The sequence below is a fragment of the Balearica regulorum genome, chromosome Z (assembly GCF_011004875.1).
Source record: "Balearica regulorum gibbericeps isolate bBalReg1 chromosome Z, bBalReg1.pri, whole genome shotgun sequence".
In the NCBI taxonomy this organism is placed as follows: domain Eukaryota; kingdom Metazoa; phylum Chordata; class Aves; order Gruiformes; family Gruidae; genus Balearica; species Balearica regulorum.
In genome coordinates, this window is record NC_046220.1 from 34,081,152 (window position 1) to 34,109,067 (window position 27,916).

At 46.3% G+C, this 27,916-nt stretch overlaps 2 protein-coding genes across 3 annotated transcripts; one reads left to right on the forward strand and one right to left on the reverse strand.

The window, feature by feature from the left end:
* Window positions 1-4,151: 4,151 nt before the first annotated feature.
* LOC142599430 (transcription factor JunD-like) lies at window positions 4,152-6,515 on the reverse strand. The gene has a single exon (XM_075739952.1). It carries the CDS (start codon window positions 5,994-5,996, stop codon window positions 4,686-4,688), a length of 1,311 nt encoding a protein of 436 aa, XP_075596067.1. The 5' UTR covers window positions 5,997-6,515; the 3' UTR covers window positions 4,152-4,685.
* Window positions 6,516-9,135: 2,620 nt separating this feature from the next.
* THAP1 (THAP domain containing 1) lies at window positions 9,136-20,229 on the forward strand. Of its 2 annotated transcripts, XM_075740371.1 has the most exons (4): window positions 9,136-9,364; window positions 9,893-10,088; window positions 14,385-14,539; window positions 19,584-20,229. In XM_075740371.1, exons 1-4 carry the CDS (start codon window positions 9,294-9,296, stop codon window positions 19,648-19,650), a joined length of 489 nt encoding a protein of 162 aa, XP_075596486.1. In that variant the 5' UTR covers window positions 9,136-9,293; the 3' UTR covers window positions 19,651-20,229. The 2 variants fall into 2 exon arrangements, with proteins under 2 accessions (XP_075596486.1, XP_075596485.1); XM_075740370.1 differs by lacking the exon at window positions 19,584-20,229 and having other exon boundaries at window positions 14,385-16,499.
* Window positions 20,230-27,916: the final 7,687 nt, after the last annotated feature.

A 27,916-nucleotide genomic window follows, 5' to 3' on the forward strand; every position in this document is an offset into this window, starting at 1 on the left:
AACTGATTAGAAATTAGTTGCCAAATACAATTTCCATTTTAACAGCTGCAAACTGCAGAATGCCTCAGGGCTAAACTTTGGGAGACCGCTCCTTTGTCAAAGGTGAGACGGACACAGCCAATCAGATATTTAAACAAAACAAAACAAAACAAACAAACAAACAAAAAGATGCCTCATGACTGGTAATGACAGAAACATGAACCAAGATAACAGGGAATTGTAGTAGGGTCACTCTTTGATCTTGAACAGTGCATGACTGTCAATAGCGATTTACGACATGCAGTGAAGAGTCCAAATCCTGTGAGGTATTCACCTCTTCCAAGACTATTAAGGGTTCATGAGAAAAATGTCACCACCACTACCAAGAATCACTCCTCTCTGTAATAAGGACATATCAGCCCCCAACACCTACACTTCTCAAAGTATGCAAAGTACGTGCGTTTTGGGAACTGCTCTCTAAGCCTGCCAAATGGGCTCGACCTGGAGTCACAGTGAAAGTTGCAAGAACCACTCATCAACCACCCAGACCTGTCTGGACACCTTGTGATACTGAGAGATTTCACTACCCGTTCTGTGCTGGGGAGCAAACCAATCAACTGTTCTAGTAATGACATCATTTGAATTAGTCGTAGCAGAGTACTTTCCCTGCACTCACAGCAAGCAAGGGCAGATCTGATGGGAGCTCCTCCCTCTGCCCAAGGAAGGAGTGAACAAGACTTCCCTCACCACAAACACTCCTCCTCCTACTCCCCAAGACAGAAAAGATCTGATAACAATTCAAAGAAATGAAAGTCATTTATGAATCAAACTATTTTGCTGTAGCACCTAAACAGGAAGGCACTTCACATGTAGATCAAGACATCAGTTCAAGTGCATTCAAAATTTGCTGATGAGCAGCGAGATGTGCACAGGAACAAGCTTCCACCAACCCAAAGAGACAAAGGAAGGGACTGCACGATCTCTACAGCAGAGATTACACCTAGGGCAAAGAAACAAAGAGACGTGTTCATTTGCCATGGATTCGCATCTGGAATGCAAAACCAGATCAGAAAGGCCTGCAAATCAAGTCATGCAGTGAGAATCTTTGTAAGGACTAGTAAATAGTGTGCACAAGTATAACAAAACATGGTACAGTTTTGAAGGATGAAGAAAAATGCTAAAAAGCACTATGGTTCCACTGAACATAAACTGATTTTTTTTTTTTTTTTCCCCCCACAGTGACACACGGCCAACTTGCCTGCAGTTACTGAAAAGGTGCTACATTGATGCAAATCACATAAACAGTCTGGAAAACTTTTAACCAGTATCTATCTTTTAGCATCTCACAGTGACCAAAGTTTTAGGCAAAAAATTAAAGCCTAAAAGAAATAGACATGAAAAATGCTGCCACTAACTGACGAAAAAAGGTAGGACAAAATAAAGAAGCCATATTTAAAGATATAGGAAGACTACAGGCGTAAAAGTTAAAGTACTGATACATTTTAGAAGACAGTAACAATCAAGCCTGACTACTGCAGCAGGCGAGTGCTCCTGAGTCTTGTTACATTGGTTTAAACTGTTAGGTGCTTAAGATATCCACCTATACCTTTGCTGTACAGGCAGCAACCTCTAGCAGAATCAATAGGGAAAAAAAAAACAGACCACCCCACATTATTCCCAGATTTTGGTCATGTCAGTGTTAGATTCTGTGTCTTAGCCTAAATAGGAGATAAAAGAAGGTATTTATGAAGGTAACCTGTCACTCTACAGAAAAGACATTTCTTTCAGACAACTCGACTACCAGAATAGTAGCTTCTGGCAGAGAGCTGGATCCGCTGACCTCACTAGTAACCTCTTGTCAGTCATCAGGGTAACAGAGCTGGCCTGTCAGCACTCCTACCACCTAACAGATGTCAGCTAGAGCATAAAGCAGGCTATCAAAGACATTACCACATGAGACCTTTGAGAGGCTGGATGCAGGACCTGCTCTTGCAGAAAGTTCAAATGGGAGAGAGGTAACACATGGTGGTTTCCAGCTTTAACACTACCATGCTGAAAAGGGTGAGCTCATAACCCTGCCAGGTTACAGCCCTGCCCTTGACTGGGAAGGGGAATTGCAGTCATTTCCTGTGTCTTACGGATCCCCCACTTCTCCTTGGACATTGCTAATTTATTCTGACTAGAAATGGTAAAATGAGTAAAGAACAAGTATTGCACAGCTGCACTTATCACTATTCTGTGTCCTACTGCCAGATCTTTACCTAGCCCTACACTCATATGCTAATGTAAGAACTGAAACTACAGTGTCCACCCATGTAATTTTTATGTATTTTTCCAGGATTCTTTAAAAACCCCATCTCACTACACTTACAGTAAAGCTAAGCATCTCATATCAACATATCTACCAGGCATCATTACCTCTCTCACTAGGGAAAGCGTGTTGGGGGGGGGGAGAAAAGTCCTTATCAGTTTCTCCAGTCCTGCAGCATCTTTGCAGACAGGTGATGCTGGCCACATACTTAAACCCCAGTTATTTTTCACCCAGTTATTCTATAACAGGCAGTGTTACAGATTGTATGCTGTCCCGTTCAGAATGCCTTTAAGAAGTCTTCAAACCCATGTTAAGATCAAAATAGTTTTTTATCTGTTCATTAGTATTTCTAACAGCAGAAGGTACTGTTACAGGCAATCATTTCAACCACCAAAAAAAGGTGCTGGTGACATGATTAAACAGTTATACAATGATTAATATGGCTTCTATCTAATTTGCATATGCATTAGGAAAAGAAATATCCTCAGAGCATCTCAGCTACAATAACACAATTACTATGCATTGTCATGTCATTTGACGCATGTGCCAGGAATGAGTATGCACTGGAAGAAAAAGCTCACACACTTGACTGATGCAGCTAAGTGTTCTGAACAGATAGTGCTCACGTATCCCCAATAAAAGCATGAAAAACTGTGAGTCTATCCCATTCTTCTTGAATTTCAAAGCATCAAGTGTAGCCTTCAAAAGAAGTAAGAGATGTTTAACAGCTCCTGAGTGGGTTTAACAGATCCGAACAATGGCTTGTACATACAAAGATGTCTATGCCCCCCTGGCTCCTCATACAATCCCCCATTTTCACCAGCTGGCACAGACATATATCCCCATGTAAGTTTTGCCTCTGAGTTCAAGCAGAGTGGTTAGCACAGTTTCAAAGAGGGGAGCGGGCCCCGCTCTGCAGCTGGATCTGCTCAGGAGAAGCCCTGCCCTCCCACAGCGGCAGGTCCGGCCCGCAGCCCCCGCACCGAGGGGCTTCTGGTGGGGTGACAGTCACACTCCGACAGACCCTTCCCACTGCACCACGCCACAGGGCTCGACAGCGCTGCGATAGCGGCTATGCTCAAAATACACAGGTGCAGCAGAAGCAAGGTAGGCAGTAGTACTGAGCAAGGGAACTAAAGCTTTCAAAAACTTATTGAGGATTATGTCAAATCAGAGGAAATAGTTCCTCCACTATTCTCTTCTACGAGTAAAATCTTGACAAAGAAATAAATCACACCAATTCTTCCCAACCAGAAATACATCTCACGTTCTAGCGCTCTTTCTGTCTCTAGAATACTGCAGAAAGTTTCTTTAGAACAAAGTAGATCGAGAAACAAGATATATAGGTTTCTACTGAAAAATAAATCTACTTCTCCATAATATTTCTGCAATTTATTCAAACAGAATACAATGGAATTATCACCTTTATAGCTAACCCACCCCAAATCTGAGCCCTTTTCTGTATAGCACTGAATTGTTACTATACTACGTAAAGAGCAAACACTACTGGAATGTACACAGTGAAGGAAAAAAAGTAAAGCTCTTCTTGCCAAAGTAACCATTTTCACTACTAACATGTTATCTAGAAAAATAAGGTCTAGGCAACATCCAAAAGTGTTCAAGTTTCAATAAATAACTATCAATGCCCCATGTTTGCACTGGCACAAGAAATATGGAGCATACAGTTTAGAAAAGTATTTTGATATGACTGAGTCAGCAATGCATTTCACCCTGCTTAAGATTTACAACAAAAATCATTTCCCTCTAGGGTTCGATTTTAAAACCAAAGCCATCTAAGTGCAAGAGCATCCACATAGTTGTCTTAACTCTCAATGGCAAATTAAAGCTCTAGAGAAAGACAGTATTTTAAAAAAAGTTCTTTATCAATACCAAGAAAATATACATAGCCGTATTATGTTTTAAATATATATACACGCACATCTTTTCAAAAGGGTACGATTCTGGCTTTTTTTTTTTTTTTTTTTTTAAGTTTGAAAAGCTTATCCATTGCTATACAATTCAGTAAGGTGTATTAGGAAACACACTTTTTATATCCCCCATGAAAATAAAGTTGAATCTTTCTGTAAACAGGAATTGCCTTAATTTCCGAAATCTCTACAGACCTCAAGTACTTCACTGAAAAAAAACCCCAACAACCACCTGCCCCAAAACCACCCACGGAGACCCTCGCTGCTGAGCGCAGCATCGACAGACCTCGGGAAACGCTTAGCAACACCCGGCTCCTGCAACCGCCTTCTCCGGGCGCAAATAAATAATAATAATTAATAATAATAATAGAAGAGCGGCGGCTGGCGAGCACCTCGGCCCCGCGGTCCCTCCGCGCCGCCCCGGCGGCGGGCGGGAATGGGATCGGCTGGCGGCGGGGCGTCCCTCCTCAGCAGGCGCTGGTCTCCGGCGCGGCGGCCGCTTCGGGGGGCGCCTCCCGGGGCTGAGCGGCGGCAGGGGGAGGATGCCCGGCGGCGTTGATGTGGCAGCCGGAGGATAGATGACTGCGGACGCGGCCCTGCAGCTGGGTGACCTGGGCGCGGAGGAGGTTGGCGGTGGCGGCCAGCTCGGCGTTCTGCCCCTTGAGCGCCTTCACCTTCTCCTCCAGTCGGGCGATGCGCTCCAGCTTCCGCCGGCGGCACTTCGAGGCGGCGATGCGGTTCCGCAGCCGCTTGCGCTCCGCCTTCAGCCGCTCCTGGCTCTCCGCGTCCAGCGGCGACAGCGACGGAGGCGTCGGCGCGCTGCTGCCGCCCTCCCCGCCCGCCGACGGTGGCACCTCGGGCACCGTCTGCGGCTCCTCCAGGGACCGCGCCGGCGGCAGCCGACCGCTCCCCAGACCCGCCGCCCCGAAGGCCAGGCCCGGCGGCGGCGGCGGCGGCGGCGGCGGGGCGGAGGCGGCGGGGTAAGCGCTGCCCGAGGGGCTCAGCGGCCCCGCGGGGCTGAAGCCGCTCAAGTTGGTGTAGACGGCCGGCGGGTCGGCGGCGGCGGGAGCTCCAGGCGGCCCCGGGCGGGCGGTGCAGCAGGGTCCCGGCGTAGAGAGCGGCGGCGCCGCCAGGAGCTGGTTTTGCTTGTGCAGGTCGGCCAGGGCCTTAACGAAACCGTCGGCGAAACCCTCCTGCTCCTGCGTCACCGGCTGCCGGTAGAGAAACGGCCCCGCCGCCGCTGCCCCGCCACTCCCCGCCCCCGGCGCCGCCGGCCCCGGGCTGCCGGACCCCAGCCCCGCGCCCCCCTGGATCAGCAACTGCTCCAGGTCGGCGGCCGGCGGTAGTTTCAGCAGCGGCAGCTCCGCAGCCGAACCCAGAGCGGCCTCCGGGCCGCCGCGGGCCGCCGCCGCCGCCCCGCCGCCGCCGCCCGCCGGCTCCGCGGAGCCGGCGGGCGGCGGCGGGGCGGCGGCGGCGGGCGGCGGCGGCGGTAGCAAGCGTAGAGCCGCCGCGCTGCCGCGGGCGCCGGCGGGCGGGCGAAGGGCGAAGGGCCCCGGGAGCGGCGCGGGGGCGGCGGTCGCCAGGTCCCGCTTCTTCCCGGCGCCCAGCAGTAGCTTCTGCCCCGTCGCCGCCGCCGCTGCTGCTGCATCGGCTCCGGGTCCGCCGGCGGTACCGAAACCCGGCAGCGGTACGAAGTCGGGTAGCAGCTCCAATCCTTCCTCGGGGTAAAACGGCGCCTCCATCTTCACGGCGGATCGCCCGCTACGCCCGCCGCTCATGCTGCCGCCCTCGCCGGCCGGCGGCGGCGGCTTCGGTGCGGGGCGGGCCGGGCTGGGCGCCTGCTCCGCGGGGCCCGCCGCCCTCGGCTGGCAGCGGGGACTGAGCCGCCTCCCGGCGTCGCCGGCCCCACGCCCCGCCCCAGGCCCGCCGACTGCCCGCCCCGCCACCGCCCGCCGGTCCCCCCCGCTCCTTTCCCCGCCCGCCGGGCTTGCGCGAAAGGGCTTCCCGACGCAGCCCCGGTAGTTGCCCCGGCGGGGTGCCCGTAGGGAACCCGTGCTGCTTCTCCCCGAAAACTTGGCCCGAGGCTGCGGTGCGGGAGAGGAGGCACTGCCGGGGGCTTTGGCCGGGTCGAGGAGTTTCGCGTGGGCATTACCCGGGGATGCTCCGGCCACGGCACACGTCCTGCAGGAGGAAAGCGAGCAAAGCCCCGCGGGTCGTGGCTGCTGCGAGCAGGTGGTGGTCCTGCGTTGGGTCTGGGATGGGCGGGCACAGGTTAACGCTTCCCGACAACGCGGGCTGGGAAGTCTGCCGGGGAAACGCTCAGCCGCCGGGAAACACGCCGACCTGCCACAGCAAAAGCCGCTCGCAAGGAGGAGATGGATTTGCAGTAGCTTTTCTTCTGAGGAAAAAAAAAATAAGTTTAGAAAAAGGGTTTGAAACAGCTTAGACAACTTTTCAACATTAATGAAACATGAAAGTACTGTTTTTCAGTTTGGGGTTGGGTATTTATTTGTTATCTTCAGTTGAGACAATTCCCCCTGCCCACCTCCAAGTCTCTGAAATTCTTACAGGATGAGGAAATTGCTTTTCACCCCATCTTTTAAAAATCCCTTTTGCTGGGGATACTAATGTGATCCTGGCAGATCTGCTGAAAGCTCTCCTTTAAGTTGGCTTGCTGGCTGTGGGCCTCATGGACACATTCACCAGTTCTCCCCATCCATGGTGGAATCCACCAGCATCCCCTCAGTGAGGCGTCACCCCTCTGCAATCTCCATGTGCTTTCTCCCCAGAAATTTCCTCCCTCCACGTGAAGACCAAGTGCCTCTTCTCCCAGGGTCTAGTGACGCTGCTGAGCTCTGCTGTAGCCTCATCGTGTTCATGGCCATACTGCGCCTCCACTGTTCACTCCAAAACCAGGAGCCGGGGGGAGGCAGATACACCAGTGTCAAGTCAGGAAGGACTTTGCCCCAGACATGCCACTTCAGATCCGTAGGAGAACTGGAGTCTAAGCACACTAACTAAGGCCTTGATGACCTTGACTCATCTACCTTGGGGGCCCCTAGTACACACCCTGTCCATGGGGCAGGAGCCCCATTTCAACTCAGCCCAGGGCCTTCAGTCCCTGCCCAGCTACGTCGCAGGTGTTCCTCTCTACAGCCCCATCTCCTGGGTGGACCTTGGACCTGTGTTTCCAGTGCTGTTCCTGGCACCATCTCCCGCTGCTCTTGTCTGGACTCCCTGGGTGGACCTCGTACCTGGCTCATCACCTCGCCTCACCTGGGTGTGTCAGTGGATCCAACCACTATTGCCTGCTCTGCCTGCCCTGCTCAGGCACTGCAGGACTCTGCCCAGGCTGGTAAGGGACAACACCTTGGCTCTGGCCACCCCTCGGTCATCTTCCTGCAGAGCAGTCCTGCTCTGCCGCTCCCCGAGGCTGTGGCAGAATCGCTGCCCAGAAAACTGGCAGCAGCAGGACTCCAGCGAGAAGAAAGCCATCAGACAAAAGCCAGAAATGGAGGCATCTGCGTGGATCGGGGAGGAGTAAGCATGTCTTTCTCGGTGAGATGGTGCTAGAAAGAGCTTATTTTTGTCTCCTTGTCTCTTGGCTGACCTAGCAGCAGAGGTGCAGAGCTAGCAGTGCACAGCCAGCAGCGAGTGCTGGAAACACCTAATGCAAGCGGCTTCATGGAAATATTGCTGTGGCTGCTTGCAGCACGGGCTTTTCCTGTCATATTCCTGGGTGAGCAAACAGCAGTGACTGGTACCTGTCTTGCAGCTGGGGAAAGAGGGGTGTCTTGGTAGAAAAACTGCAGCCTCCAAGCTGAAGTCAGTACAGCTTCTCTTCTTTCCCTTATGAAGCAAGCGCAGAGAGGGAAAGTAGGCTGACGAGAAAATGAGGTCCTGGGTGGGCGCAGAGAAAAGGCTGGGGAGGTTCACTTGGCTCTGGGATCACTGTCAGAGAAATTCTAGGTATGACATGATAGATGACAGAAGTCACTAAAGGTAGGTCCCTTCGTCAGTCCTCAGACAAGACCTGTTGGTCATTTAGGTAGGATGGTTTTACTTGCTGATCTAATGCAGAGTTGGAAGGTAAGCCTACAGAATGGAAAATGCAGAAGCTGCTTGAAATAAACTTTTGTAACAACACATGAATTTATTTAGATTGCTATCTGATAGTTGCTGATATACCTGCAAGTGAAGTTTCTGTGAGTGAAACAAGAGTTGTTTTGCACAACCTTAATGCAAATGTGTGTTATGGCAAAGCAGTCTTTTTGTGCTTTTTTTTTTTCTCTCCCCGCTCTTTTTTCTTTTTTTAATCGCTGAGGAGAGCCTGGAAACCCTCACAGAGGTCTCACAGAGCCAACTTCCTGCGCCTCTGACAACCGCGTCGTGCGCACACGCCCGCCCCAAGCCCTGCCTGCCGGGTGGGGCGAGCATCCCCGGCCGGGGCCGCAGGCATCGCCCGGGCGAAGAGCCCCCTCACGGGTCTCCCTCCCTGCGGGCACGGCCGCAGCGCCGGCACAGCTCCCGCCGGCCTCCGCGGCCATGGGCCCGGGGTGGGCCCCGACCCCCTCCGCCGCGGCCCCCGGGTCCCCGCAGGCCGGGCCGCCCGTCCCTTGCCTCGGCCCCACGGGAGCTCCTCGGCGGACACGGCAGGCCCGGTGCGGGGCCGGGCCGGGCCGGGCCAGGCGACAGTTACGCGCCGCAGCCGCCGCTGCCCAGATGTGGCGAAGCGAAGGGTGGGCGAGCGGTGCACGGCCGCGAGGAAAGGGGCGGAGCGGCGGGAACCTTGCCTCGTGCTCGCAGGCGGCGGCCCGATTGGAGGGCCCTTCCGAGACGCTCCCCCCCCGCGCGCGCACCCACCAATGGGCGAGCGCGGCGGGCGCCACCACCGCGAGAGTTGCGCTGAAGCTGGCGCCGCCATCTTGGAGTTGGGAGAAGTCGCGTCCCGTTCCTGGCCCTCTCAGAGGGTCACGGGCGGGGGGAGGGGAAAGATGGGCGCCTGACGGTGAATTAACGGCGCCCGCGAGCTCGTCTCCCAGACGCTTGGCCGCGGTGGGCGCTGGGGAGGAAGGATGGTGCAGTCGTGTTCCGCGTACCGCTGCCGGAACCGATACGACAAAGAGAAACCCATCTCTTTCCACAAGTGAGCGCGGGTGGCGGGGCGGGGCCGGGCCGTGGCGGGGGCGGGGCTGGGGCCGTGGCGCGCCCGCTCGGAGGGGAGAGGTCGCGCGGCGGCGCTTGGCGCGCGTGGGGTTTGTGAGGAGAGGGGGACACGCGCGTGGCGTGTCGGGGAGGGGGGGGGCGGGGTGCAACGGTCGCCGGCTCCCCCGCCTTCGGGGGGGAGCCCCGCCGGAGCCCGAGCGCCTCGCCTTCCCTGTCCCGGGGGTCTCTCTGAGGAAAGCCGAGGGACAGCGCTCTTTTTGCCCCTTTTCACAGAGAGGGGGGACCCCCCGCTACCCCACCCCCCCACCCCACCCCCCCCGGCTTTTAGAGACCCCCCAGCTCGGTCCGCGTGCCATGTCTGGGTTGGCAGGAGGGGTTTGGCTCCGAAGATGAGCCCGTCAGAGGAAGAACCAAGTGATCATACAGTCAGTCACAGCAGTGCTTAGCTGTAACCCGACCCCGTGTTAAAAAGCTTTCCAGAAAAGCTGAAAGTACTTCTTATTTACAGGTTTCCTCTTACAAGACCTGATCTTTGCAAGAAATGGGAAGCTGCTGTTAAAAGGAAAAACTTCAAGCCAACCAAGTATAGCAGCATTTGTTCAGAACACTTTACTCCCGATTGCTTTAAAAGGGAATGCAACAACAAGCTTCTGAAAGAAAATGCTGTGCCCACAATATTTTGTTATACTGAACCCAGTGAAAAGGTAAACCCAAAGCACTCATAGTTTAAGATACTGGAATGCGTGCGTGTTGGTTGTATTAGCCTGGCAGGGCTTGATGTAGCTGGGAGAAGATGCAGATAGTGAAGGATACCAGTTGGATATGCGCACCTGGAGGCACATGGAGGGCTGTGGTGACTGAAACATGTCCAACAGCTGTTCTCATTTGCTTTGACGAGCACAGAGATGTAGGCTCTATGAGGCTCTGGAGCACGTAGGACATTGTACAGATGTGCAGTAGCTCTGATCTGCTCTTGCGTGCCTACACAGAAGCCTGAGCAGCGTAACTTCGGTTAAAACCTTGTGCTGATTTAAATGGAGTGGCAGCAAAGTAGGAAAGTATTGCCCTGTAGTTAAGTTGTTCAGCTGTGTTTGTGGCGTATTTGGCGTTTTAGAGAGCCTTCAATGATACTTGCAAATTGCACTGTACTCTCCCATGCTGACTGGTGGCTACTGCTAGTGTTGAAGAGGTGATGGACCTTAGTTCTGAAATGGAATTGTCCTCTCTAAAGGGCTGTGTCCTCTTGGCTTCTCAGAGTTAAACTGAGATGCAGAGGGGCAGAACAGTAGCTGCACCTGCTGTCTGTGCTGAAACGATCTCTGTCCTGCCTTAGAAATTATTTTGTGTTCATAAGCCAGTCTGGTCCCTAACTTCTAACTTGTGATGGTAGTCTCCCGTGAGATGTATTGTTCCCTTCACTGTGCTGCTACAGCCGCTTACTGTGGGATGCAAGTCAGTTTTGCGTTCTTCCTTCTTGATGAAATATCTGCAAGACAAGAATGGACAAGATTGATTCTTAACTCCTCTACTGGATATAAAATACTAGATGTCTTGCCACTCTGCTGTAGAGGAAGTGGCAAAAGAGAGAATGGATATGATAGGTCTAGGGAGTGAAAGGCTATAATGGGATGAAGCACACAGACAAAAACTGGCACTTTTGCTTGTTTTTCTCTTTATATACGATATTGGATTTGATACAGAAATAAAAAGGGAATGTATCTGAAAAATGAAAAGTGGATAATAACAGAGAATAGAATACAAGCAGAAGGTATATAAGGAAAGACAGATGATTCTCAGGTAAATACAGCTGTGTTAAGTTTTTTGTTTGATGATACTTCCGCGCTATCTGTACGACACACGTTGTCTTTGTCACGTCTAAAATAGTTGCAAAATTTTTTACAGACTGAAAGCTGAATGGGTCTATAGAGTAATCCGCAAAAGTGCGATTGGTGCAGCAGGATTAGTGGTGAGCCACATTCCCCATTTCATTACCATGCCTGGATCTACAAAAACAAAAGAGTACCTCTTAATTTTGGAGAAGGATTTAGTGCTATTCCTGTTTGTCTCATGGCACTTTTAGACAAGTTTCACATATCTTCAAGAAAGAACGTAGTAACAAATAATAGTAGTGGTTGTTTCGGAATTGAATCCACACTGATTTTGAAATACAGCTTTTTATCTTTTGCATTACATCATTTGAAATACTTTCTTTTTTTTACTTGTGTCTTAGCAGAACCATTTATTGACTGTAAGAAGTAACTAGAATTCACTTATGATGCGATTATGATGATACCAACCGTCTGTTCTCCATGCTACATTGTGACAATAGTAACGTATTTATAGAGGTGGCATGTACTGGATAAGCTGCAAATAGAAGCTTCTGTGTGAATTCAGCTGTCCAGCAAGAATCTGATTTTTGCTTGTGCTTCCAACAAGGGTGAATTTCTCTTTGCCAATTACATCTTTGCCTTGTAGTTTTTTTCAGTAGAAAAGTTTGAAAGTGATAGCTGATACGGTCAAACTCTTTAGAATATTCATGTGTGAATTAGGTAGGCACACTGCTAGCAGGAATTGAGAAATTGGAGTGGTAGTTGGCTGGGTTTGTACTGTAAAGCGATCAGTAATATCTGAGCACATATGAAACTTCTCTTCAACACCAGTCACAAAACTGCCTGCTCAGTTAGTCTGCCAAGTGATGTGTTTTGTACAAGAGGGATATCTAGACTCCCCAACATCAAATATTAGCTTGTTTGTACATTAAGTCAAGGAAGTTAATGTCATGACCTTCAGATCTGATGAGCCTGATATTTAGATGATGAGGATTGTCAGCTGCTCGTATGGCCAATGTTGTCCGTGTCCTTTTGCTTTTATGTGTAGTAATAATATTGCCAACAGGTGGGCAGTTAGAAAATTGCTTCAGTGCCTCTGAGAACGTCTTAGGCTTTCTTTTTAACAGACGATGGGCAAGCTGTTTTGTTTGAACAGTGCTTTTTTGTCATTGTGCACAGAAGCATTTCGAGTGCACCCTCAGCAAGTTTGCCGATGACACCAAGCTGTGTGGTGTGGTTGACACGCTGGAGGGAAGGGATGCCATCCAGAGGGACCTTGACAGGCTGGAGAGGTGGGCCCGTGCGAACCTCATGAAGTTCAACAAGGCCAAGTACAAGGCCCTGCATGTGGGTCGGCACAATCCCAAGCACAGCTACAGGCTGGGCGAGGAATGGATTGAGCGCAGCCCTGAGGAGAAGGACTTGGGGTTATTGATTGATGAGAAGCTCAACGTGAGCCGGCAGTGTGCGCTTGCAGCCCAGAAAGCCAACTGTGTCCTGGGCTGCATCAAAAGAGGTGTGACCAGCAGGTCGAGGGAGGTGATCCTGCCCTACTACTCCACTCTTGTGAGACCCCACCTGGAGTACTGCGTCCAGCTCTGGGGGCCCCAGTACAAGAGAGACATGGAGCTGTTGGAGCAAGTCCAGAGGAGGGCCACGAAGCTGATCAGAGGGCTGGAGCACCTCTCCTATGAGGACAGGCTGAGAGAGTTGGGCTTGTTCAGCCTGGAGAAAAGGCGGCTCCGGGGAGGTCTAATTGTGGCTTACCAGTACCTGAAGGGGGCCTACAGGAAAGCTGGTGAGGGACTGTTTGTCAGGGAGTGTAGTGATAGGACAAGGGGTAATGGGTTTAAGCTGAAGGAGGGTCGATTTAGATTAGGTGTTAGGAAGAAGCTCTTTACTGTGAGGCTGGTGAGGCACTGGAACAGGTTGCCCAGAGAGGTTGTGGATGCCCCATCCCTGGAAGTGTTCAAGGCCAGGTTGGATGGGGCTTTGGGCAACATGGTCTAGTGGAGGGTGTCCCTGCCCTTGGCAGGGGGGTTGGAACTAGATGATCTTTGAGGTCCCTTCCAACCCAAACCATTCTATGATTCTATGACTTCTGAATTATAGTGCATTCCTTTTTTGGGCAGAAAGAATCTGATTCTCTGCTCTGGCCTGTACTCAAGTGGTGAGGGTTCTGTGTTGTCCTGAACCATGCAAGTGAACCTATCGAGAGCAGTATGATGAAGACTGCAGTTTCGTGTGGAGTTGAGCCAATCGATGTTTTGCTGCTGCCAGAAGGGAGAATCGTGCTTCTCCCTTCTCCGTTCCATCTGCCAGCCATGCAGTCCTGTTTCTCACTCATTCCACACACCAGCGCAGGTGTACCTCCTGTTGCATTGCTTTGACTTTTAATAAAGGACAGAAGATTTCTGCAGTGATAGTGGGAGAGCGAATAGCTTTCTGTCATCTTAGCAACTTGCTGTGTTTGAGTAAAGGCTAAATACCACGTCTGGGAGGACTGCTTTGCTGTTGAAGAGCTGTTTATTTTGGCTCATCATGTCTCCTGAAACCAAACACTTATGCTGCAGCCTGAAACCAGTGACACAGTCCCTTCCGGTTGTTGAGATGCAAGCCTTGCTGTGTCTACCTCTGCTCTGCCAGCTCATCAGCTCCCTCAGTAGGTGACCCTTACTCTACCTCAGCAGAAGATTTTCTGCTTCTGCTGTGTTTGTGATTAAATTAGCTGATGGGTTCAAAATATATAATGGTAAGATGCATCTGAAAGAAGGAGGGACAAAGGGGAATGGGGTGGCAGTGATGAGTTATTAGGTCAGCTGAACTCCGTTTTATGGAACTGCAGCCTGCGTTCTTGCTTTTTAACGAATTGTGGATATGTACTTGACCTAAGTCTTGAAGTAAGAGTCATTTCTACATTCTTCAGTTTTTGATTTATTTGAGACATCAAGGACTTGACTTTCAAAGAGCCCTGAAAACAAAGCTGCTTAAAAATATCTCCAGTTTAGAAGCCAGACAAAGCAGGCCCAGAACTGTTTGTCAATTTTGAAAATGTAGGCTTTGAAATTTATTCTATTAATTTAAATCCTGGTTGTTTATGTTATTCTGGGGCTTGTGTTGTAAAAAATGTTAAAAATGAAAATGTACTTTTTTTTCCCTTGTTGTTTCTAGCCTGAAGAGTTTGTAGAACAGCCAGAAGATCCACTACCACCGCCTCCTCCACCGCCGCCACCACCACCGCCGCCACCGCCACCACCACCAGCAGCTCCAGTACTACCACCATCTCCATCGACTCCTTCTTTTCATTTATCTCAAATAGATGCCAGGTTTGTAGATCCAAGTATTGGATTATTGATGCCTCCTCTCCAGACCCCTAGCAATCTTGCTGTTTTTTGTGATCACAACTATACCGTAGAGGATACAGTTCATCAGCGAAAAAGAATTCAGCAGCTGGAGGAACAAGTTGAAAAACTACGGAAGAAGCTCAAGACAGCGCAACAGCGATGCCGGCGTCAGGAAAGACAAATTGAAAAACTGAGAGAGATCGTTCAGTTTCAGAAAGAAAAAGACATACTGGCAGGAAAAGGCTATGTGATTCTGCCTAATGACTATTTTGAAGTAGTAGAAGTACCTGCCTAGAAGTCATGAACATCACCTTTCAGTTTGCTAGGCCAAGAAATTTAGTTAAAAAACTAAATGCTCTCTAATTCTGTGTTCAAGATTCTCCAGAATTCTAAAACAGTAAATAAGCAGTCATACAAATAAGATCGCATTTTTCTTCATTGTCATTTCAGTTTGATACATTTCTAATGTATTGAAAATGCAAGTATCTCAGAATTAGAATATGCATTTAGTTTACAAAATATGAATTGCTTTACAGCAAGAAAGGATGCAAAGTTGAATACATTTAAAATGTGTTAAAATATTTTTTTATTATTTTTATTTTTTTAACAATGGCTGTTGAGCTTCCATGGGATGGGGAACTGAATCTGGCTGAAAGTGAAGTCGAGGTTCTTGTACACTTAGTGCAAAACTTTGTAAAGGCATTTAATGTTGGCTTTGGTGATCTCTGGGAATTAGTTTTCACTGATTTCAGAAGGATCAGAATTAGGCCAGCTAAGAACACCTGCAAGTGCTGCAGATAGAGAAAGATAAGATATGCAATTTCAGCCTGGGAAGTCTTCCAACCTCAGTTTGCTATGCCTTCAAAGCACTGCAAAAAGTCTTAATTCCTGGATCCCTTTGGTGAGGTATGTAAACGAACCTCTTATTTTGGAGTAACCTTTCACCATGTGTGTTTTGTGAGGGAGATGAGGAGAATTCATTAGCATAGCTGACAAGAGCTGCAGAAGAGGCTTTTGTTTTGAGAGCACTTAAAAATACTCCTGAAGTGCAGTGCTGCACTGAACATATATGTTATTGGACTGTTGGCAGGATCAAGAAGGCAGTGTACTGTTTAGGGTGACTGCTTTTCAAAAGTACCCTGATAATATTCAGTCCCCGGTATGTTGGAGTGTGACGTTCCCATAAACACTGTAACGGGTAGAATATTGTCCTAACCTTTGAAATTGTTGGTCTTTACTCACATCTCAACCGTGTGTAGCTTCAGGAAATTAAGACTTTTTTTTTACTTATCCAGAGTGTCAGGCATTTGTGACTTTGGGTGCAGTATACTGTGATTTTGGTGGTGTTTTTTTTTTTTTTCTCCCCCACTCCCCAAAAGTCATCCACCAAAGGGCAGTTATGGAATTAGACTTTGGGAGTTGCTTGGTGCTAGACTGGTTTTTAATATCTCAAATGCTGCTGCCTCTCCTTCAGCCTTACTAGGACTGTTTCTAAAAAGAAATTTAGCATGACAAAGTAATGCAGCAGTTTGCACTTACTGTCTAATAATTTGTTTAGTCAATGAACTCATTCAAAATCAGAGAAAATGGCATTATGCTAACCCTACTGTAGCCTTCACAGCTGAAATTCCTGGATATATTAGACATGAGGAAAATGACTTTTCTCAGTCTGTGTCAAACTTGTGTGTAGTGTGCATTCTAGCTCTGATACTAATCAAGCCGTGTTCATGATGGCTTTAAAAGCTTCCCTTAATATCCTGTTAGCATGACATTTTGAAATGTTTCAAACCAGTCTCGATACTTCTGACCTCACTCATGCCATGTATCTGCTTTCCCCACCATTTCGTATACTTGAGATGAACAAAAATGCTGATGCATCCTTTTGTGTACATTTATTATACCTGATTAAAAATAAAAAGCAAATGGTGTGTTAGATTTTTAACTGCTCACTCTCCTCTTTTTCCAGGACTTTGCCAAAACTAGCTTGACATTTTTATCTTTTTTTCTAAAGTAGTTTCCTAGTTTAGATGCTGGGTTTTTCTCAGAGTGTTCCTGAGTCTGGTTGCTGTTACTCTTTATACTTAAAATAAACTTGAAAATGCTCAAATTCGAAAAGTGACAAGGGAAAGACATTTAAACAACTGTTGCTATGCTGTTGGCATGTGTGGCCAGATAGCAGATTGTTTCTGTTCTGTCTGCAAAATACCCTCTCTTCTTACTCTTCGGGAATTTGAAGTGTGACTTCCTGAGGCACGGTGGGTTGCTGCGATACCACAGCCCTGTGGTTGGGGTGCTCCTGCCATCCCCCTCTTCCCCCCCGTTGTTTGGGTGTGTACCGCCCTTCTTATTTCTACCGGTTCTGGTGCTGGTTGCGCCCTTCTGTGGGGCAGTTCAGCTGCATAAAGCAGTGGGTTTGGCTCATAGTGGAGAGGCAGAGGTAGACCAACAGTATCAGACTTGACATGAGAAGGCAGGGCCAGGAGCTGGGGACAGGGAGAAGTCCTCTTCTCCAGCTGCAATGAGCTGTTGCATTACATCAGCCGCTTCTGAAAATTTAAAGGTGACGTCATACTCGACGTTCAGCACTGTTTCCTTCCACCCTGGCCAAAGATCCCCATCTCCTTCCACCTTATGCTCTGGCTGCTGCGCTTGTTGGGCCTTTCCTTCAGGTATTTTAGGTTCATAACCCTCCAGAGAAGCAGCCCAACGAAAGTAAGTCAGCAAGGTAAATTTAAGGCATGCTGATAGATGGCTGGTGTAGAGTTATTGTGTGCTTAAGCTTTTCATGTTGGTGAAGTTGGTTTGATGGCTGACTAATGTTTCTTCCACTGAGAGGGGTGATTATTGCTTGTCTTGAGGGTTTCTGTAGTACTAGGTTGAAGAGCGGACTGCTGCCCAGTTGCTGACGCTTCCTTTCCTAGTATCAAAGGATTTTTCTAGGAAGAGATGCAGTCCATTCTGACAATGGGCTTGAATTTCTCCTGCAGCAACTCTTTATTTTTTTCTTAAAAAAACCCAAAACCACCTTCCTAAGTCCTGATGCTGTAATGTGAGGGCTAGGTGTGGACTCTGCTAGGCCCATGAGGAATTCTAGCTCTTTAATGTAAAATTAATAAGCACAATACATTTCCTGTGCATTTGTTAAAATTTGCTCTTTTTTGTAAAGTGGGATCTGTTACGTTCACACAATGAGCTGTAAAAATGGGCTGCATCACTTGCTGTTTGTATTGGCCACAACTGGTAGCTGCACGTAGCAGCGATTTAGTAAATGTCTCTGCAAAAAGTGATTGGGAGTTAAAAAGTAGAGGTGGGAATGTAGAATGGCATGCAGTTGTCCATTTGTGCATGGAGTAGATGTCATTTCTTTAAATGCATGTAACAGCACTTCACTGAAGCCTATTTCATAAAGCAAGCAATTCAAGGAAGTTAGAAAATAACAAAATTGGCAAAAGTGCTCCATCCTTAAAATCTGGAGAGAGAGATTTGTTTTGAAATGGGCTGATGCTTCAACAGGCAGAAATTAGAGCCACTTCTAAAAGGAGAAGTGTTGGCTTACACACTTCCCTCTGTTGCTCCAATTTCCCTTTTGCTGTGGTAGTGTATCTGACCTGTGTGTTATGTTTACTTTTTTTTCTCCTTACACCTCTGCAAAGTATTTGATTTCCCTGTCTAACTGAGGCAGTTCAAACACAGAGGTATGTTTTATGGGGGAAAAAAATGAATAGCTAAATACTTGATTACTGCTCGTCGCACTGAGGGAGTCGTTCATCGCTGCCCTTTTTTCTCCCCTGCTTCTTGTCTATGTTGTTACTAGCATGGTCTTAACAACTTTGGCAACAAATTAATGGAACCGAGATATCCAAGAAATCTGTCTTGCTGAGATTTCATTTTCCTTCAGCTCTACATGGGGTTTAGGGTACAAGTGCTCTGTGTGAATTTTGAAGTTCTCTTGTAGCAGAAGAAAGCATAAAGCAAATCCCAGTCTGAATGTAGGAAGAAGGAAAGCGAAGTAGTTGCTTGGGTAAAACTAAAACCACAACAGTTTCTAAGTCCATTTCAAAAGACTTCTCCTATTACATGCTGGAACCAGGCAGTTATTCCTCGTTGCCCTTTTGCTTTGTTTCTTTCCTGAGATCTGTTTTAGGTTTGAGTCTATAGGCTTATCTGTTTCCTGTCAGTTTACACCTTCATCGGGTGGCTTTGGCAGGGTGGAAAAGGGTGTTTTGAGCTATTGTCTGATTTTAACAACCAAAACATAATCTACAAAAGCACGTGGATGCATACAGTCTGTCATGACTGCAAGTTCAGGTGTACAACTCATGGTGTTTTAAGCACAGCAGATTATTTGCCATACTGTAACCATGATAATGATTTATTATTAATTTGTGAAAAAGCAAAACAGGATACATGATTTAAAAATAAGATGATGACGGTAATTGCTACTGCAGATTTTTCTTTGTGCCTGTTCAGTGCTTTCAATAGAAATATTGTCATTTTGTAGAGATGTTATGAAGGAACTGCAGCATTTTATTGTGCAAGTTGGGCAGAAGGTCTTAGAGTGTTCTACAGACTGAAGGAGCTTAAAAGCATGCAGAAAAAATGTTGCAAAGTTGTTTAATCCACTATGAATAACTTGAAACAGTTCCCAAAGGAAAGTTATCTTAAATATTCTTATGTCAAAGAAAACATTTAAATCAGTTACTTAGAAGGAAAATTTCAAGAACCTCTCTTGAGAATAGATACATTACATTGTCATAATTAAATCATTGCAATAATTAAATCTCTCCACAGTCCTGCCACCATTAGTTCATTTAGCATTGAGCATCAAGCCTTTTATTGCCTGTCATGCAAACTGATCTGGTGATCCTCCTGTAGCTGCCTCCTCCCATTGTATAGGGAAAATACATTCTAAAGCCTGGGCTCACACGTTCTTGGAACTTCTAAAAAAGTGATTGTCCTCTTGTGGTAGTGCAGCCCTGGCGGGCCACTTTGTGATCCCAACATTGTGTTCTTGTTTTGGTTACAGGTGCAGTGAGCCGGGACAATCAGGCGTTCCCCAACCGTACCTGGAACTCCTGCTGCCTGGATCGTAGCCCCATCTCATAGCCCGATCTGGAAGGTACCAGAATTACCTGACAAGAATTATGACCCAAATGGAAAAAAACACTGACCAAAGTTAATCATCTCATGATCCTGTAAACATCGACCCTATGTGAGACCCTTTGAGCTCTCCGGGACCACAGTGGGCTGTGAGCCAGTATCTCCTCTGAGCTGGGATGCCTCTCAGGGTAGGTTTTGCGAGGATTCAAAGATCATCCACTGATAGATGCCAGTGAAGGAATAGGGTTCAAAGATCGTCTGCTGACAAATGCTGATGGAGGAGGAAAGTGAGTAATTCACTACAATTTGTGAAGAGAGAAAATCTTGATTGTAGGTTAACCTCTGTGCCTGAATCTGTATCTCTGTGTCTGTGCCTGTATTTGTGTCTGTATCTGTATCTCTGTGTATGTGATTTGATTTAGAAAACTCTGTCGTAAGTCTTGTGTGAACCTTGCCATTTTCGAAGCTTTAAGTTGCAAAATTTTAGTTATAACAAATTTTATTTAATTACTTTTGGTTTTAATTGGCTGATAATTCAGTGTCATTAAATACACAGTCTAATCTTGTGATTTACCATAACAGTGTTAATAAATCTTAAATTATTGCTACCTCAAAATTATGTAAAATCTCTTTGTGACAAATTGGCATAGTTCGAGGATCCTAAAATCACTATTTGCCACACCTCTGCATCTTGATTGGTTCTAGTGGTCTATTAAAAGGTCTTTCAGTTAGGGAGGAGCATGGGGAATACTGTGAGGTTAGTCTTTTGGTTTTGGGGTTGGTTGGTTTGTTTGTTTGTTTGTTTTTAAAAAGTCAGGGAGGACTTGAGCAAATTAGGCAGGATTCTCATTTTATTTCAAGTTTCACTGGATGTGACTATTAAAGGCTCAGGGTCTGCGGCTATACTGTTCATCTATAGATGAACCGACTTTCCAGTTTTTGAGTCTGTGAAAGACATGTGGTTTCCTACTGGGAGATCTTCAGTCACCCAGGCCAGGTACTCCAGAAAAAGAAGGAAGTCTTGCCTTCAGTAATAGTTTCTTCTTTCGTCTTGGGCTCATTTGCAACTCCCCAGCTAGACTCCAGTACTCTCTGACCAGGTTCTTATAGACATACAAAGGACTTTGATTTAGCAGAGTGATACAGCAATATACTCAAATCACAGTACAAGCACAGTATAGCAATTGCAATATATAGTGGAGTCACAATACAAATTCCCATTACTTGTCTCTTGCCATCATGACGCTGTGTGTCCTCAGTTGCCAGTAAGGAGTATGTTGTGGGTTAACCCAGCTCAAGCCAGTTAACCCTCTTCCAAGCTGATTTTGTGAGGTGTTCAGTTCTTATACTTTATATTGGGCTGAGTCACATACAGGCTCCCCTCCCATGCTGGTTTGGCTAGCTCAGATTAGTCTCAACTATTTCAGGGAAGGCTGTTTATGCAATCTAATGACTGATACAGCTGTATGCCTAAAACAAAGGTTACTGTCCAGTTCCCCTTGTGTTGAGATAATTTCATCTTTCTTTATAACAATTTGTCATTATTCCTTATATTTTTCCCTGAGCTCATCATTCTTGCCCATCACCTCTGGGCCTTCTTCCATTGCAGGGGTCAGTCACACCTCCCCACATTGTCTCTTTTCGGGAGTGTCTTTACACATGTGTTTTGCAGGAAGAAATAAACTTTTTTGGCTTCAGGTGCTTTGCAGTGTGGACCCATGGCTCAGAAAGGAAGGAATTTTCAGGGGTAGTACTTTTTTATGTTAAGAGGAAGGGATCTTGTTCTGGGCTTAAGAAATCCCAAGACTTCCACTTGTAATTTCAGGTTTAGGATAATAACTACAGCAGCTGGCTCTGCAGAGAAGGAAGCTTCAGGATACCTGCTTTCACAGCTCAGTCCAGATTTCTTGCTTTTCTTCTGGTTTTGTTTTTTCGTTTGTTTGGTTTTTTCCCTTCTTCTTTTCTTGTATTGATAGGATCAGACTCTTCATTCATCATCACTGATGCTGATGCTGTCATGCCCAGAGGAATGGCATCTGTATGTAAAGGAAAATCTGAACGGAGCAGGAGTGGTTCCCAAGCTGGCTGTGAGACACCAAGGAGTGGAGTCTTCTGCTGTTGCTAGAGCACATGCCATGTGAGCTCAGGCCATAGAGGCTGGCCTTGCTGATAAATGTTTTCATTTCTAATGTTTTAAGCTTGATCTACACTTGCAGGCTTGTTTCATAGGTGTCGTGAGCTGATACGGTGTTTTACCAAGTGATTTTGTGGCAGCAGTTTATCTGGAGGACTCCAGGAGTCATTGCCAGATGAATGAACATTTGTGGTGTTATGTCCAAGGACAGAAAAAGAACCTCAAATTCTATAGTCCGTACATTCAGTTCTTATTGTCATTTCTGTCTTTCTGAGTCCAGATAGGAAAAATATTTTTGTTAGTTTTCTTTTCTTTGACTGACAAGGGACTGAAATTGTGCAGAGTTTGCGTCCAGCATGGCGAGGAACTGGGCAGGTTCTGCAGAACAGGTACTACAGCATGGAAATCTCCTGGTTGTGCATAATAGGTAACATGTCTATGTCCCCAAGTGAACATGCATGTGGCTATTTCAGCTTGAGGAAGTCTAGTTATTTGGAAGGAATCTGTTTAAAATATACACACACACAAATGGCTGTTATAGTATCGGATATATTTTTGATACTGCCATCAGCTGACAAAATCAGATTTCCTGATGGTAACTTTTCAGATAACTAAAAAACTATACATATGTAATATCTTTTACACTCAAATGTTCAAGCAAGTTTAGGATGACATTATAATTAATCTAACATTATCACTCTGTTGATAACCATTCTTCCATCAATATTGACATTTAACCCTTGGCCTGTCTACTAAGGTTGTTATGACTTACATTTTTTGCTTCATGATATACCAGCTTAATAGCTGTCAGGTAATTGATATGTATATAACAACTTCAGTGATAAGATGTAATTAAATTAAACTAATGTCTGCCAATGGTGCTTTCTCCTGTTGTTCCCACTGCTGCCTGACAGACTGGATTCCTACACCAAATCAAAACCCAGCCTTCTTCACCTTTTACCCCTTCAGTCACGGAAGAAACCATAAGCTTACACATGCAGTAGATAACATTGGCCTTGCTTGGTTTTCATAGTGTGATCACCACAAAGTCTTGTGAGCATGCTGTCTACTGAACTTATCATCTCTGTGATGAGATATGACTGTAGATGACTTTCCCCCCCACCAGAAATCTTTTCTAATCTTTAATGTTATCTCATTTTCTCTTTTTCTTGTGTGACTTGCCTTGCTCCTCTACAGCATTGCTCTTCCCTTTTACCGAAGATTCATATGATCTTTTCTATTAATACTTTCAGAATTTAAATATCTGCATTCCTTACCACATTTGCCTTTTCTGATCTTTTATACGTGGTAATGAGTCACTGACCTGCTCAGTTAGAGTTTGTCAGCAGTTGAGCACTAGGGTATTTGGAACATGGGGCAATGACTTTTTACTATGGACTGATAACTTTATACTATTTCCTGCTGTAAAATGTGCCACAGAAATGAAAACGCAAAACACTGTTGGAAACACCATTGGAATGAAAAGCATGTCTTAGCTGAAGACTGCTTTGGGTTAATGGATGAATTTGGCCTGAGGAAAGAGGAGCCTTGCTTATTATTTCAATGGGGTTTACTCTCTGTGCTTTCAAGCTGAGTTTATACTTTTATTCTATTTGTGTTTTGATTTCTGTATGTGAGACAAAATATGTAAGAGGTATAAAAGTGAGCTCAGCGATGCTCAGAAGGCTCTCAGCTCCCCTGAGAAATGTCTTCACCAGTGGCGTAAATTTCCTCCCACAGAAATCAACAGTTAAAGCCCTGCCTGTGCTGAAATGCTGAAAGCCAAACTCTGAACATTTTGGGCAAAGCCTTGCTGAGTCCTACAGGGCTAGGATTTCTTCTTTGTATTGCTGACAATGGTATCGTGTTGTTAGGAAGTCCACCGTAGTTTTTTCTCATCAGCCTTGTGCAGAAGAGGTGGCACTGGGGCAGCATCGTTGTCTCAGACAAGACTAAGCAGCATTGTTCTTTGGCAACAAAATCATGAAGCCATATATGGCTTTAGCTGCTAAGTGTTTGCTCATGATGTCACAATAAGAGATGGGCTCCACAGCAGTGTGACAGTCTGCTGAGCTGCTGTGAGATCATGGTAAGGTAAAATCCAGCTGCAATGATAAATGGTTATTTACCTGAGTTAATAAGGTGTCTGATAGCATTCCTAGCCAAACAGTCGTTCCCATTACCCACAGAGAAATTGAACTCCAAAGCGTTACTGCAGGTTTTTTTTTGCTCCTTTCAATTTTGCTATTATCCGATGCATCTGGAGTTAATGCATCATGCCCTCTGGACCTGCTGAGAGCCTCAAAACATTGCAGACCTTATTAAACCAGTCTGTTGGCTGACTGAAATGTCATTTGAGGCAGGCACATTGCTTCAGAAGTGAATGTGAGGAGTTGCCTTGGTGAAGACAAATAAGGGTGATAACGTGGAGATGGGTGACAGCAGCCCAGTTTGTTTTGTTAGGGCCTGAGGCAGTTAAAAGGCCTTTTGGGGCCTTTGTGGAGTTTAGTGGGGGTGGCGTTTGTTGTGCAAGCTCTACGAGAGCCATGGCAAGTTGTCTCCTGGCACTCTTCCCCTTCATCCATTGACCTGACAAGGTCTGGCTCTGTGCTTATCAGCCTTCCTTTTGGAGAGGTGGACCTCTTCCCACCACAGGAGTTGTCTGCAGAGCATTTTGGCTGTGGTCCCCTATGTGTCTCGTCCTCCCAATACACACAAACTGTTGGACTGTGGTCTCAACTCAGGGAGTTATTCCCACCCGGTCTTTGTTTGCTATTAGATGAAGTTACCTAAATACCTTTAATTAGGTTAATTCTTCTGACTAGGCCACTAAAACAGTTATAGGAAATACGATAATCTGGCATGGTGGAAAAGCAAAATCTATTTTTTACATATTTTTATAAGTAACATCAATTACACTTTCTAGTGAGGTGAAGCTGTACATTCAGGTTTCATGTTCAGCTTCTCTGGCTTGTTGGAAGCAAGATAAATGACAGATATCAACAATGTCATCTAGTAGAGATAGTTTTTTGGGTGTCAAAACCTCTCAGTTTGTTGTTTGAAAACTTTAAACTATTCAATGAACTTACACAGTTTTAAGACATATCCATTGGTTACATATGCCATCAAATAATGACAGGAATTTCTACTAGCTAACATTACCTTCACATCCCTTTGGTGATAATTGTATGTTGCCTAAAAGTTAGTTTTTAAAATTACATAAAAACATACTCTGACTTCACTTGGAAACTGTGAAGGCATCCGCTACACTGTACTTTGTTTACATTCATGTTTAACATCAAGTGTTTCCATAGTCCCAGGCTAATTGGTATTACTCAGAACTGTTCTGCTGTGGATATAGACTAGTATGCATGTGTGTCCAAGGCTTTTATTTCTTCTGTACTCAATACGCTTAGGCATCTGGTATGAAAACTGAAAAATCACCAAAAAATCACCTAATGGCCATTGTTTTATTTGTGCCATTCAGAAGTCTAACTGGGTTTTGTTTGTACATATTCATGAGAACAGCTGTGAAAAACTTTAATGTAATAAGCAAATACCTGGAGAAAGACAACACTTAATTTTAAACACATAGATAGACGCTCAAGGGCACTATATCTCCTTTTGAACTGGAAATGATGGCTTCATATAATAAGTTATTATGGATAGGAAATTCCAGAAGTTATTGTATGTGGAAGCTTGTTTCTGGGTCTATATTTAAGCATACTATCTGTTAATGAGCAAGTGAAAGTGGAAGCCCCAAATATGCCACAGATGTCCAAAATGATGGTCCTGCATATTCTATCTCTTTGGTTCCTACCTGTGAACATTTCTATCTAATCTTAAGAAACCTCTAGAAGGAATAAATATTATTCTTTTTAAATTATTTGACATTAACTCAAACATTACAGACTCAGTATGGCAAGCAGGCATCTCTGGCTAGAAGGCTCACATCCCAGCTCAAACCATCAGGAGATAGTCTTCAGAACAGCAGTGGGCTGACTTCAGCCCTGCTGTGACGTGACTAGGGAAGGACCGAAGTGAGTTAGAGGGACATATTAAATGAAGAACCTCTTTCAAACTCCCCCACTGCTGTTTTCCCACGGAGAAGTTTGCTTTACGATGCTGGTTAGGGTGACCACTGTGACAGAGGTAAGGTTTGGTCTCCTGGCTGGCTGCTGCTAGAGCAGTTTCTGTTTTTTAACCAGGGATGATCTGAAGTAAAATGCATGCACTTTATAGGAGCTGCCCTGTTCAACTCAGTGTCCTGACTGCTATGTTAACATTCCCACTTTGTAAAATTCTTGGTTGTAATGTAGCTCTGTGTGTGGACTTTGTTCTTGGCATGTCACAGCCTCCGAAATATGAGTCGAGGCTGGGTCCAGCCCAGGGCCCAGACCTCCTTCTTCCTGGACAAGAGTTGCAACCATTTGATATCATGCAAAAGATGGGGACATCTCAAATATCAGCGGTCTTGCTCACAGGAGGACTAAACAGCTTGGATCCTGGGTGGCTGAAGATGCTTGGCATTGCCAGTGGCTCCTAACTTAAGCAAACTCAGTCACCGTTTGGAGGTGGAGCATTTCTAATTGGAGCAGGCTCGGTTTGCCTTTGCAGCTCTTTAGCTTCTTTTATATGTGGTGGGCACCTAGAAAGTCAGGCATGTAAAATCCCGGCAAAGCAGTGCCTGAATGAGGTGGCCATACTGCACTCACATTGTCAGCCAAACAGGGAGCCTTTTAGCATTTCTGGCTCTGTTTTTGAGAGGGAGGGCATGTAAGGGGTGACAAGGCATGCTGCTGCTGAATGGTTGGCGGGGGAAAGTTTCTGAGGAGCCCTCAAGGTGAAGGGAAATGGTCTGAACAAGTCTGAATCATCCAGAGAGTGGCCACCTTGGCACCCAAGCAAGGATTTAACACTTGTTTGGTTTTGTTGGTTTGGGGGTTTTTTTTCTTTTTCTCCTGTCCCCTTCCAATTTCTTTCTGAAAGCTGAGGATGAAGGCACAGGCATCTGTCCTGTAGCTCAGTGGCCCATGTTGAGGAGCTGTGTTTCCCAGCCTCTGAGTTTTGTGAGGCTGAATGTAGCTGAGAGAACTGCTGCTGCTGCTGCATTTTCTATAGAAATAATAGCTTTAAAAAAGCCCCAAAAAACCAACTCACAAGGTACAAAAATTTGAGTATGAAGTTTGTGTCCATGAAGCACAATCTGATAAGGCTATTGTGTACTTGCAGATTTGAGTATATAATGTAGAATATTTTTCCACAGAAATGCAACTCCTGATATATGCTGAAAATGCATATGATGGGAAGAACTTGTTAACTGTGGAAATAACTGTCTTTCTGTAATCCAAGCAGGTAGCAAGGGGCATAGAGCAACAGAGTAAAATGAACAACTTTTGCATTTGATTTTATTGAAACATGAAGAAAACCACAGCATTGGAATAACATCCAGCAATGTAATGAAGAAAGAGACAAAAGAATATGGGCCTCCCAGCATTCCTAGCAAACATGTTACATTTTCATCTTTTGGACAATAGAGGATGATTATCTGTGTCAAGATACATTTCTAAAGCTAAAAAGAAGCCTCCTTGTGAATTGTGTGTGTACAATGATGTGGACCAGCAAAGCAACTGTCTCTGCTAACTCAGGAAAAGACTATGAAGAGCAAATGCCTTCAAACGCAGGCAGAAGCAAAGCTTGTAGACCTCATCCAATTTCTGACAAAGCATTTGATTTTGCTATGGTATCTCCAAGGGAATCCACCCTCCCCCACCAGATAGAGCAAAGCAAAGCATGGCAGCGGCTCCAAAAAGAAAGTCTGTCAGCTACCACCATTCAGGCTGCATGGCGAGGCTATCGTGTCCGAAGAGAAGTGGATGAAATGCACAAAGCTGCTGCCAAGGTTCAGGCAGCTTATCGAGGCCATAGGACACGGCAGGAATTGCCCTTTGGGTTTTACTATTGCCTTGGGGATAAAAATCAGAAGGAGAAAGCAGAAAAGAGGACAATGGCACTCCCTCTTGTCTTGGAGTGCTGCGTGTGTTGGGATAAGTGCTCCCAGGCACTGCGTGTTATCACTGAAAATGAGAGGCTGAGAGGTCTATGCAGAGATAGACATGAACCAG